The following is a 13,420-nucleotide window of genomic DNA, read 5'->3' as shown; positions in this document are numbered from 1 at the left end:
CTACCTCTATGTTTTAAGGAAACAAGGGGAAAAGTGAGCAGGATATAAACAAGTATCATTCTAAAAAGAGATTTTAGAAGCTCTCCTTCAATTTGATCTCACACTTACATAGATAAGATAAAAAAGTGGCAGCCTTAAATACAAATTTCAGGCACACACTTACATAGGATGAAAAATCAAATTAAGGAGGCTATTCAAATGACTAGTGAAAACCCAGAAAATGCCATAAGGACTGATTTTGCTTTCAATTAGTAAATTACTTATTTTGACCCTAAATATACCATTATCTATTCCTTTCTCGACTTTGAACATGGAGATAAAACTAAAGAATTTGCCCCATAATAATTTTTAATGACTTTGGTCTAGTCACTTGACATAATTTATAGTTATGTTTCTTGCACTGAAAATATAAAGGCAAATTCACAATCTTTACTCACTATATCAGTTTCAGAACTCAAGCTAGGGATCAAAATCCGGGCATAGTTTTCCTTCTCAGAACCCAGTTAAGAGTATTTCCATCTGCACTTACCTTGATATGAAATTCCAGATTTTCATCCATCGAGTAAATATGATCAAAGATGTCATGTGCAATTCTTGGGATGATTCCCATAAGTTGATGGTCATGGAGCTTCCCCTAAAGAGATGAAAGCAAAATGGAACCATTACCCTAGAGTAATGTATAAGGGAAAGAGGGGAGGTAGGGATGGGAAGAGACAGACACAGAGAAAGAGAGAGAGACAGAGATACACAGAGACAGAGACATAGAGGGAGATTGTATGTGCCCCTGTGTGTGAGCAAGCATGAGTGGCTTTCTTCAAACTTATCTTCCCTGCATTGTAGCACATAAGCTATATATAGCCTGTTGCATCTTTTTGAACTTAAATATGTATAATAAGTGATATTGAATAATTCAGTGAATTACTAGTATTTTCTACCAAGAATGTGCATTTTTTGTGAATTTCTAAAACACAAAGATAAGCTGCTGAAAAACTTAGTTTTGAAATTTTTTATTTTAAAAAACATAAGATTCATTATTTTAAAGATATATCTCCTTCATACAAATATGAGTCTGAAAAAGGCAACAAGAAAGAATTATTTTAAGGCTATCAGAAATTGACATGATTTGTGTGCATCTGGAATAAATATCTTATTTCAAAAAATCAGTTTAATAGCTTCAGAACCAATAATTCCTAACATGTTAAGTATGCCAATATTCTGAATTGTCTGAAATAAATATTATAGTTTCAAAGATTTTCAAAACCTTTTAAAAAATCACTTGATGTGAGTTATGTCTTCCCCTCCACAGAATGAAGAGCTTTGCTAGGAGAAAAGGCATGATTCTGATATTTTTTGGCTACTTTTTCTCCCCATCCCCCAACATGGGGGACACCAAAGATCCAAAACAGAGTCACTAGGCATGTATTCTTTAGCAAAGGGGTACAGTATATGGTCTTCCAAAAAAGGAACACAGGTGTATCTCCACAAATGGACCCTGCTATACTAACAAAACTGAGAAAACTTTCACATCCTCTCTGGCTGAACAATCCTTGAAATCCTTTGTTCCCTGCTTTAGTAAATAGAGGATTATTTTCTCTGGATAAGCCCAGTGCCTAGAATTCTCTTTCTCCTTTCCTCCCCTTCACTTCCTTGAATTCCTTTAAGTTCCCCCTTCCCTGCTTCCCAGTTTATCATGCAAAAATTTTGTTTATGCATAGTTGTTTGCATGTTGCTTCCCCTTTAAACTATAAGCTCCTTGAGACCAGAAAATTCTTTTCTATTTCTTTGCCTTTCATTGTATCTACAGCACTTAGCATAGTATCTTTCACTTAGTATGCGCTTAATTAGTGCTTAATGGTGACTTGATAAAGATTCTATTTTACTTCCTTGATTGTCATTCCTTTGTCCCATAGTAATTCACTGTAGGCAGTTATAGTTACTTTTGCAATATTCAAGACCCAGAAAGCAGCCACCAAACTAATACCGCATCAATTCAATGGCTGATGCCCTCTCTTTCATGTTTCTTTGTATTTAACAACTTTGAATTTTATTCTCTTTATACTTATTCTACATAATATTTGTCCTTGTGATCTCATTAGAATGTAAGCTCCTTTCCAGTAGGGTCTATTTATTTCTTTATATTTGTATTCCCAGTGCAAAGCAGTGTCTCACAAAGTAGGCACTTAAAAAATACTTGGTGTTTAATCAAATGATACTATTAACCCATTTCCTTAGCAAGCATTTGCTGGCTTGAGTTGAATTGGATAATAATTTAAAGTTTAGGAAACACAAAAATACTTTCAGGAGACGATGAGAAAAAGGCTTATCCTGGACCATAGAAAAATTAACCAATTGATTCAAACCAACAAAAATTAGTGCATGACATCTGATTTCTCCCAAAAGAAGAAAAGAGCTGACAATGAATATTTTCCCACATAAGAATCTAGTGACCTCTAAAGAAAAGTAAACCCAATACCTATTCCCATTATCACAAAATAAGACTTTCTTTTTTCTAACTTGAGTCCCATCCCATAATCTTTCATCGAAGAAGAGAAGGTAGGGCAGCCAGTCAACTATCCAAGAATCAAAGTATCCCATTAAAAGCATTTGACAAGTTGAGATTCCCTGCCTAACAGTGTAATAAGGAAAAAGGGAGCAGCAAGAGTGGATATTTGAAGATTTGCTCATTGTAATATTCTCTAGAGAGGACTAGCTATGTCCCTGCAATAACATGTTGAAGGTAAAGGACACCATAACAAAGTTTCTAGCCGTCTAGAACAGCCAATGCAGAGGACTCCTTGAAAAAGTAAGGTCTATAATTCTGATGAACATGACTCTTTCCAACAATGAGATGACTGACGCCAGTCCCAATTGATCTTGTGACAAAGAGAGCCATTTACACCCAGAGAAAGGACTATGGGAACTGAATGTGGATCACAACATAACATTCTCACTCTTTGTTATTGTTCACTTGCATTTTATTTTCTTACTCATTTACTTTCCTTTTTGATCTGATTTTTCTTGTGCAGCAAGAGAATTGTATAAATATGTTTACACATATTGATTTAACATAAATAACATATATTGGATTGCTTGCCATCTAGGGGAGGGGATGGGACAAGGAGGGGAAAATCTGAAACAAAGCTGTGCAAGGTCCATGTTGAAAAATTATCTATGTTTTGAAAATAAAAAGCTTTTAAAAAATAAAATAAAATAATTTAAAATTTAGATCTAGCCTAGGGGTAATGGTATAAAAATATACTCTGAAAAGAAATGGCACCAATTATTTTTCCCTTGGGCAGAAGTACCCCAAGACTGACCACTCCCCACCATGAGCACAAGCTACAAAGACCTGAATGTCTGTATATTACAGTATCCTGTTAGGCATAACATTAATATCACGGTTTTAATGCTTGTTCTGAAAATCTTTCTTAAATGCCCTACCTTAAGGAGCTAATCTTACTAATTTTATGTAGGCTTATACATTTCTCCCTTCAATGGAAGTAACAGAATTATCATGGGATGTTAGAGCAAAAGAGGGTAGGAATTAAAACTAAATATTGCCTTGATTCATATGTGACAATTCTGATCATTCTTAGGGAATTAACATCCCTTCTTAAAGTCTTTTGAAAATAAGTATTTCTAATTCTAAATATAAGTGATTTTTAAAAAATCCTCCTCATAAAATAGTATAAACCCTGCAGATATTTTGAATTAATTACATTCTAAGTTAGTGGATTACTCCACTATTTCACCATCTGTGTGGGCTGAGCCTGTAGCTTCCCAGGAGGCAGAGAATATTTAATTAGAGAATACCACCAGTGATTAACCCCTCAGAAAAGGGGTAGGTATTAGACCATACCCAGAAAGGGAATTGAAGAGGAACAGTAGCACATGCATGAAAACCCTTCGAGCTATAGAATAAGCAGCCTATTTTTTACAAACCACACTTGAAATAAATATTGTTCTAATTTCTAATTCAAACCTTAAACCAATAGGGTAAGTCATGTGATGAAAAGAGCAACCTGAAGTCCAGATTTTTAAACTCAAAAGGTAGAATAGAATCCAATTCCTCCTTTTCATTCGTGAAATAGCAAATAGTATTGCTTTAGTACCCTTTAGTTATGTTAATGTACTGCAAAGGAATTCTACTCTCCAAGAATTTAAGATCTTTAAATTAGACTGACTTTCTGGACCAAAGGCAGAATCTGAATTTAAGTTTACCTACATTCCATCTTTTTTTTTTAATGAGTAAAAGAGCAAATATTCAATTTAGACAACAAAAGATGTAGGTTTAAATTCCACAGTTTGGTAACAGTTCAAGTAACAACTGTTACCAAAGAACAACTGAAAACTTCAGTTTTTCCAACTGCACAATGGAATATAGTTAGACTTGTACTACATGCAAGTATATATGTGCAATCTACTATCTACTATAGTAACACTTATACTTAATGCTACCTCCTTAAGGAAGCTGCTCTAAAAATGAAATGCTAAAATGTATATAAAGCCCCATGAAATCACTGAGGTAAAGATATCTCCTCCAAAAAAAAGATTAAAATCCTTCCATATCTTAGTAGATGGTTTCATGAATTGCTATGAACAAAAAGATCATCATGTGGTAGTCAACCGTTTCAGTGAGATGACATCCAAACTCATCTGGGTTGGTCTTCTGGCACTAAAAAATAATCTTCTATTCTCTTGGACTAGATATTCTTTAGGGTTCCTTTCAACTCTAATGATCATGAGTAGCCCATGATGAAATCTTCTGAGATTGGTGAAACTATCAGAACTTATATTCTACTGGCATAGCTTTCAAGAATTCAGATTCATCTCCATACCACAAGGAAGTACTATGGTAGGACTTTAGTGGAAGGACATCCCATTTTACTGTTATTATTCAGTCATTTCAGGTATATCCAACTCTTTATGAACCCATTTGGGCTATTTTAGCAATGATATAAGCATGGTTTGCCATATCATTCTCTAACTCATTTTACAAATGAAGAAACTGAGGTAAATAGGATTAAGTGACTTGCCTAGAATCACACAGCTAGTAAGATTTGAACTCAGAAAGATGAGTCTCCCTTACTTCAGACAATCCAAGGTGCCCTTCACACTATCTAAACACTATGATTATTTTTTAAAACAAGTTACTAGCTTGAGTAAAGGTCTCTGAATTAATTAGTTGCAGTTTAAACATTCTATTAGATTATTTCACAATTGAAAAATGGAAAAGCCAAAAGTTCTCTTTCATATAATGATAATAATGAAGATCAGGAGGATGATAGCTAACATACTTAAAAGGTTTGCAAAAATGCTTTCCATACATTATTTTATTTGTCCTTCATAATTCATAGAAGTAAGGTATCTTCTTACATTCCATATTCTTAGTGAAATATTTATGGGATACTAAACATTTAAGAACTGTGAAATCTCCAACTCACAAGCTCAACCATTTTTGAACTAGCCTGGCCCAGTCTGGCAATATTCTCAGGAGATTATAATAAATGAGAAAACCTGGACATGAAAGATGAATCTGACACTACTCTTTGTGAACTGAGTATCCTCAAACTTTGTTAGTATTGGAGTTTAAAACACAGGACTGAAAACTATCCACTGACATTTCTCCCAAATCCCATCTCAACCAAGTAGTAAGAAATTCCTGAAGTTTAGAATTCATATGGGGAAACACTGACCCCCAAAAGGGAATCACACACATAAGTCACAGAACTGAAAGTGAAACCCCAAAATGCCACACAATGTTATGCTACATCTCTGCTGCTGTGCTATGCCATTTTTAGGTCATTTTAAAAAGCTAATCTCATTATGCACATGGAAAAACTAAGATTTGAAGAAACTGAATGACTTGCTCATGGTTAGGTGCTAGGTAGGGAGACTGACTTACCCATAGTTTCTGACACTGAAATCTAGTATTCATTCCTTTATGCCAGTTCTTTTTTTTTTTAAATTGTGTAACTGACTACAACTATGTTGTAAAATCAGATTACGACTTTTGTCCAGAAAGCCAAAGCCTGAGCTTATTTAAAACACAGAGAAGAAATATGCACTCAGGATTCAATTAAAAGTTTCAATTCCATTTCTTTATCTAAAATATGTGAAATGGTGTTCTGTCTCACCCCCACCTCCATCATCAGTGTTATGAACTTACCTCCATGGTATGGGTTTTTCCTGAAGAAGTCTGTCCATATGCAAAAATAGTCCCATTGTAACCTTCCAGTACATCTGCAGGAAAAGAAAATAAATGTCCAATCAGGCTATTTCTTGTCAACTTTTATGTCATATTTATAATCCTCAAACTTTCTAAGACAACAAAATATTTTAGAACTTAGTCAGAAATATTAGAACTTACCTTTACCTTTTCTACTGAAGATCAAATGAAAAGGGAAATGAGTTCATGATAAACTTAAGAATGTGGAGTTCATAAGAATGGACTGGAAAGTATTTTCTACAGAGAATTCTAAAATCAAGAGACTTGAAAGCCAAGGTATACTCTAAAAGGCCTTTTGAGGCCCCTTCTACAAATAAGTATAAATATATGTAGATGTAAGTCATGATATATTTATTATATATGATAGTTATATATACTAATATAACAAAGTTCTCTCTACACACAGACACATACACATTCTTATTCGATCAGCCCAAATAAACTCACAGGTGCCTTGAATTTCTGCAGAATAGGATTTCTTTACTGGAATTTGATCTGTTTAAAATATTGGCTCCCAGTAAGATCCTTAGAGAAGTCTCCCCAAGAAAGTCCACATACAAGAGCTTCCAAAGAATGGAATTCTTTTGGGAGAGAGATAACAACAAGAGGTTTCAGTCTGTAAAACAAGAAGCATGGTGACCACTGGCTGAGAAACCAAAAGCTGCTTCAACTTACATTTGAAAACCTCCTGTTTCCTCCGTGACAGTACTAGCAAGCTAGATAGCCACATTAGCATTAGGATTTTTTTTTTTTAATTAACAATGAGTGCACTCACTCTGCAAACCCACACATATTGCAGGCCCTCTTCTACTTTACACAGGGAAAAAGAAAGGCACATGGAAGGAGGATGTTTTTTTCTGAAAGAACTGAGCTTATCTGTGGGAAATGTTTCAAAGCAGCAGAGGTGATTAAAATATATTAGTAGTCATTTTCTCCAGTTATTCTCGAATGCACACAAATATTTCAGAAAGTAAAAGGAAACATAATTAGTCTCCATAATGCTAGCTAACCTCGCCCATGGGAAGGAAGTCTTAATTTGCCAAAGGTAGGAGGCAGGGACAGAGGTATATCTCTATGGTGAAAGAAATCAATCAGGCAGGCAATCACCTCAATCCATTTAGTTGACCAAATAGCTTTTAAGCTTCTGAAAGCTTGATATTATTTCATGATGCTGATTCAGATTTCCTTTTTTGAAAAAAGTCATTTTATTGATTCCAGGTTGAGATGAGACAGGAAAGAAAATGAGAGTTTTCGATTGGAATGGCAGCAGGAGAGGAAAGAGGAAGATGAAAGAAATTGTGTATAGGAGGAGAAGGGAGAATGTAGAGGAAAGTGAGGTAATAAATATATCTAACAACTATGTGATTTAGAAACAAGAAAAATGTTAAAATAAGAGATTGCACAGATTATAACATTTTCACACTTATCAATCCTTGTGAAAGTTCACATGATAATTGTGAACATCAATAGATTATAAAAACAAAGTATTCAGGACATGGGCCCTATTTTCAATTTTCCTTATAACTTAAATTTATTTATGACTAATTTTTTTTCAGGAACCTTAATTCAATTAACCAATTAACAAGCATGGGCCTACCTACAATGTACCACAAACTAAATTGGTAGACTGATGTTTGTTTGGTTATTTTAAAATGCTCTTAGAAAATTGCAAACAAAAATATAGATTTAGAACTCAAAGGGATGTTTAGAAGCCATGTCATCCAGACTTTTCATTTTGTTTGCAAGGATAGAGAGTCAATAAATCATCTCATTCCACTTAACTGTGATCTTTTAATCAGGTGAGAATATATATACACTGAACAATCAAAGGTGTGAACAAGACTGGGTAATCTCCATTAAATCAATCAAAGACATTTCAAGGGGATCAACAGGAAAAGTCTGGTTTAATTCTAGAGACAATTGTATGTTGTGTGTAAAATTGTCAAAAGGATTCAGCACCTGGAAGTACTGTGGTGAAAACATTCTACCAAATCCCTGAGAAGGAACAGCTTGATGGTGAATTAGAGAGAACCTTGACCTTTTTTTTCCCCACCCTTCTCAACTAGAGGACAACCTCTTAAATTAGAGGGTTGAAGATTTTTGGATTTTTCTATAAATGCCTCAGGATTCTAGAATCTCTCAAAGAGCTAAGTTGTATTGTAAACCAAATAAAAGATATCGAGGAATGATATCTTTAAGACTCTAAAAAAAAGATCAAGGGAAAAAACTATACTATTTCTAAGGGGAACTTCATAATAAGAAAAAAAAAGGATTCCTAGTAATTAATAACTAAGAATCACCACTTGGCTACATGTGCTCTCTTATGCTCACATTTTCATGGATTATGAATGTTCAAGCTTTCTGGGGTGATACTTTGTATTGTATAGTATATTTGCCATACTATCTTAGTAAATATGCTTTTCTAAAAAATTTTAATCTGTATGACTAATAAACAATGAGGACTATGGGGGAAGCACAATGGTAGGGATTTAAGAGATAAAGTACTAGAAAACCACTACTACCCTCCACTTTTTTTTTTGAGGCAGTTGGGGTTAAGTGACTTACCCATGGTCACACAAATAAAAAGTGTTAAGTGTCTGAGGTCACATTTGAACTAAGGTCCTTCTAACACCAGGGCCATTGTTCTATCCACTGTGTCATCTAGTTGCCTCTACCCTCTACTCTTTCAGGATTCTTTAGAAATTTGTGGGGAAAGCAGTAGTAACTTGAGTTCAAGACATCCTTCTGATTGGTTAATGCCAGCAAAAATGAACTTCAAGTATATACAAAATATGGATCAAATTAATGTCCTCCTAACCCTAAACCCAGGGTCTTTTCTATATGTGCTTTGTCCCATTTCATTATTTTCAGGAAACAAAGATTGCTTTTAGAGATGGGCATAAGCTACACTGATATATTCAGTGCAACAAAGTTTCAGTATTAAGTATGAGACAGCTTGGTTGCTGAATTGCTTTCTGAATTAAAGCTATATAATCTATAAAATTAAGCCTTTCTACCAAAGTGAAATGGGAGCTCTTCATCTTGAACTGTTCCTAAGTAGATAGTAGAAAGAAATCATGAAATACATCCATTAGCGCAGTTTATTGGGACATGATGGAAGGAGTCAGCATGGTCGGTCCTTCCCAAGCCACTTCCAGACTTCTTGCCCTGCCATATAACTGATCGAAACTCTGCTCTTTTGAAGTCCATCCACCCATGTTATGTGACATTCATTTAATCACTCAACATGCATTTGTGTTCACTGACTTCAAGGTTACCCATCTTCTTTCCTCCCTCAATAACTTCAGTACCTGGATTACAGTTTTCCTATCTACCCCATTCCTCAGACTTGGTGATGAAGATTTCAATATTCATAATGATAAAACCTTGAACAACTTGGATTCCCAGTTCTCCTCAGTTCTCATGATCTTTATCACTGCTTTCTCTGACTGCTACATACAAAAACATTCAAATCTCAAATCTCACTATCACTAGAAACTGCCCTGTCACCTTGACCCTGAACTCTGAATTTCTCCTATCTGATCATAATCTGTCCTATTCTTCCTCAGGTACTATTCTACAGTAAGAGAGTCTGGGTTTAGACTTAGAATTAAAGGACCTGGGTTTAAATGCTGCTTCTGCAGCATTTCTTCCTTGTGATGTTGGGCAAATCATATAACTTCTCTAATCCCAAGTTTCTTCAGCTATATGGAGTGAAAGTAATTGATCTCTAAGCTTCACTTCATCTTCCTCTTCCCCTCTCTTCTGCTTTTCAGCTTCTTTTTATGTGTTGCAAACAACTTGAGGGCAGGGATTCTTTTGCCTTCTTTCCTATCCTTAATATTTAATTCAGTGCCTGGAACATAGTAAATGCTTAATAAGTGTTTATTGACTAATTATAAAATGTCAGGAATTAAACTATTAATGTCCTTTCAAACTCTAAATCCTATGACTTTGAAAAACTAAAACATGCAGTTTAAATAACATTTTTTAAAAAGTCTTTTCATGAACAAAATCAATGCAGCTACAATGATAAAAGAATAAGCCAATTAGAGGAAAATGTTTGCATGAACTATCTCTGTTGAAAAGCTGATAACTGAGATATTTTAAGAGTATATTTTTAATATCTAAGTGTTAATTGGCATTATTAAGAATTGACATAACTAACGTCATGTTTTTCCATAATGAACTGTAATTACTCCATAATTACCACAAAAGATTTAACTATTACAACTACTGGTAAAGTATGTCTCACTCTTTGCAGTAGCAAAAACAAACTCTAATATGAGTGGGTGCTCAATGATTATGCAAACTATGGTATATGAATTAATGGAATAATAGTATTATAAGAAAAGATGGATATGAGGAATTCCATAAAACTTTGAAAGATTTGAATGAATGAATAAATGCTATATGAAAAAGCAGAACCAGGTAAACAATATGCATAGTGATTATAATGTAAATTAAAATAACACTAGAAAGCAGCTGAACTCAATTGCAATAATCAATCTCAGTCAAGAGAAGAGTTTTCTTCCTAAGTAAGAGAAGGCTGAAAAAGTTGCCTTCAATATCAAACAAATTCATTTTATCACTTGATTTTGCATAATACTTTTTGCTCCATAGGAAGGCTCATGAGAAGAATGATATATAGTAGGAACTTAAGGTGAATAGATCTGAAGATATAGATAGATGACTGTACCTATAATTTCTTGGTATGGGTAAATTATTCATAAGGAAACTCCTACTAATTCAGTTCAATAACTTCTCAAAACCTTAAAATCATAGAGGTCATGTAGAACACTAACAGGTTAAGTGACTTGTCAGTACTTTACAGAATTGAAGACTTAAACTTGGATTCTCCTGGCTCTGAGGTAAATTCCTTATCAACCTAAGCACAATATCTATTTAAAACCTAACAGAGGTGAATGATTAATAAAAAGTTACAATCTAAATCAATTTGAGATTTAAAAATCTACAAGTAAGTACAATTAGGCTGGGAACATGAAATAAATTTAGCAGTTTAGAAAAAGGAAATACCTAAATTTATTTATAAAAAGTATCCCAAAAGTTTTTGTGTAATTTTAACCTTTAATAGTTTTAATGCTGAAGAAAAATATACATATATTCATTAAAAACCCAAAGGTTTTATTAAGAGAGGGTAATCCGTTGGTCCCCCCAAAAAAGAAGAAGAAAATAAAATTAAGTATTCTTTGCCTAAAATATAAGACAAGAGAGGTCAAGACCTTGTTTCTTGTGTTCTGTTTCCAAGCCTTACTCCTTATGGAGGTAATGTTACACTATCTGAGAACCTGGAGGAAAAATAAACATACTTATGCAAGCATTGTCTTTGGGATCAGTAGTCTCTTCTCTCACCAGTTTCTTCAATGAAATGATCATTCTGTTAAATGACAAGATCTAGGCTGTCCTGACAACATTGTCCTTGGTAGTAAAGGGACATGTCAAGACTGGAGCCCTTAGTAGCTTACAAAACTGGAACACTTAGCTAGCTCAAGAGCTGGCTATAGAACAGAAAATAATGGCTCTGCCAAAACAAATAAAAAAAGCATGGGGCTTTCATAAAAGAGTCTAACTAAAATATAGCAACAAAACTCAAAGCAGCAGTTCTATTAAGAAAAAGCCTTTCCTCCCACAAGATGAAAATAACAATGATGCTAGGGGATCGCTGACCTTATTGGGGAATGCTTTTGCCAAATGAAAGAGCCATGAGATTCCAGAACTATTTTTTCCTTTCTTTTCTCCACCTTTACTATCATCCTTGGCTTCCCCACACCCAGTGCTTAACTTTATACAGTACTTATTTGTCTATTTGGCCAAAGAAACAATCTCCCACAAAGAAAATAGGTCAAAAAATTTAGGTTACCATTAACATACCAAGTTCATATGCAGGATTGGTCCAACTCAACTGTTTTCTAAGAACTAGATGGCACCAGGCATAGAAACAGCCCATTGATTATCCATCAATTAGACAATAACATATTCAGAAAAAAGGGTTGGGCTCAATCCCAGGACATTTTATGATAAAAGTCAGGATCATTACATTCAGCACTTCTCCATTTTTCAGAGTATTTATACAATATATAACATAAGCAAAAATCAGGTATCATATAAAGATTTGGAATAATAAGACCTGGATTAAAATCTCATTAATAATTTAATTTAATTAACTTATTAATTAAATTAAATGAATATCTGTGTGACCCTGGGCAGTCTCTTTCAGCTCTCTAGTGCAAAACTTCCCAATCTGTAAAATTGGGAGGGGGGGGGACAGGATTAAATAATTACTATTTACTTTCAACCATGAAGTCTATGAAATATGAGTACTATATTCATAGTTCTTTTTTTCCTCAAAAATATTTTTAAATTCTCATTTATTATACAAGTTATCAAAAATGTCTGCTGAATTGTTAAAATGGAGAATTAAGAATTGAGGAAATAATCCTGTGACTTGAGGTGAATTTTCATAGCCTTTCTCTATTATGATTCTGGCTACAAAATATTGCAGAAAATTCAGTCCCTAGCTATTGCAGTAACCAGGTAAATCAAGCTGAATATGCAGAGGGGGAAAATCATTACAAGAATGAATAGGCCATTTTTTTAAAAAGCATAGGAAAAAGAACATGTAAATAAAAAACTATCCCCTGTAGTCCTCTGGGTAATTTGCCTATAACCCATTTTTATGACAGAAAAGGCAAATTCCTAAGTAATCAAGCCATATTAACTATTACATATTTATAATTCTTCAATAATACTATTTAGTAACATGATGTTTAATGCCTTGTCGCCAATACTCAGTGAGGAAGAAAGGAAGAGAAAGTCAAAGAGAGAAAAAGGGATAAAAATAGAAAAAAAAGAGTGAGCTCTTCTTTAGATTTAAACCTATTTTTAATGCCAAAATATATAGCCACTTCTCAGTGCCTTAATGAGAAGAATATAAAAGAGTATGAGTCTTTTACAAAGAAGCCCAATTGATTAAAAAATCTTCCAGTGGTAGCAAGTAGAATAAATCAATGTTTGGTGCTAGTAAAGAGGCAAGCTAACAGATAAGATTTTGAAGTCTTAAAAGATTTCTCTCAGTACTTCATTCTCTTGAAAAAGGAAAATATTACTAAGCCTGTAACTATAATCAGGAACACATTTAATGGTATCTGAAAAAAACAAGGCACACAAAGA

At 34.0% G+C, this 13,420-nt stretch overlaps 1 protein-coding gene across 1 annotated transcript in view; it reads right to left on the bottom strand.

The window, feature by feature from the left end:
* Positions 1 to 13,420, bottom strand: part of KIF5C (kinesin family member 5C) — a 187,677-nt gene that overhangs the window by 94,274 nt on the left and 79,983 nt on the right. The window contains 2 exon segments of the mRNA XM_074302183.1: positions 530 to 634; positions 6,170 to 6,243. Coding sequence (XP_074158284.1) covers positions 530 to 634; positions 6,170 to 6,243 — 179 coding nt within the window.

Source organism: Sminthopsis crassicaudata, chromosome 3 (genome assembly GCF_048593235.1).
Source record: "Sminthopsis crassicaudata isolate SCR6 chromosome 3, ASM4859323v1, whole genome shotgun sequence".
In the NCBI taxonomy this organism is placed as follows: domain Eukaryota; kingdom Metazoa; phylum Chordata; class Mammalia; order Dasyuromorphia; family Dasyuridae; genus Sminthopsis; species Sminthopsis crassicaudata.
The sequence above is the reverse complement of the archived record's forward strand: the minus strand, read 5'-3'. Positions and strand labels throughout refer to the sequence as shown.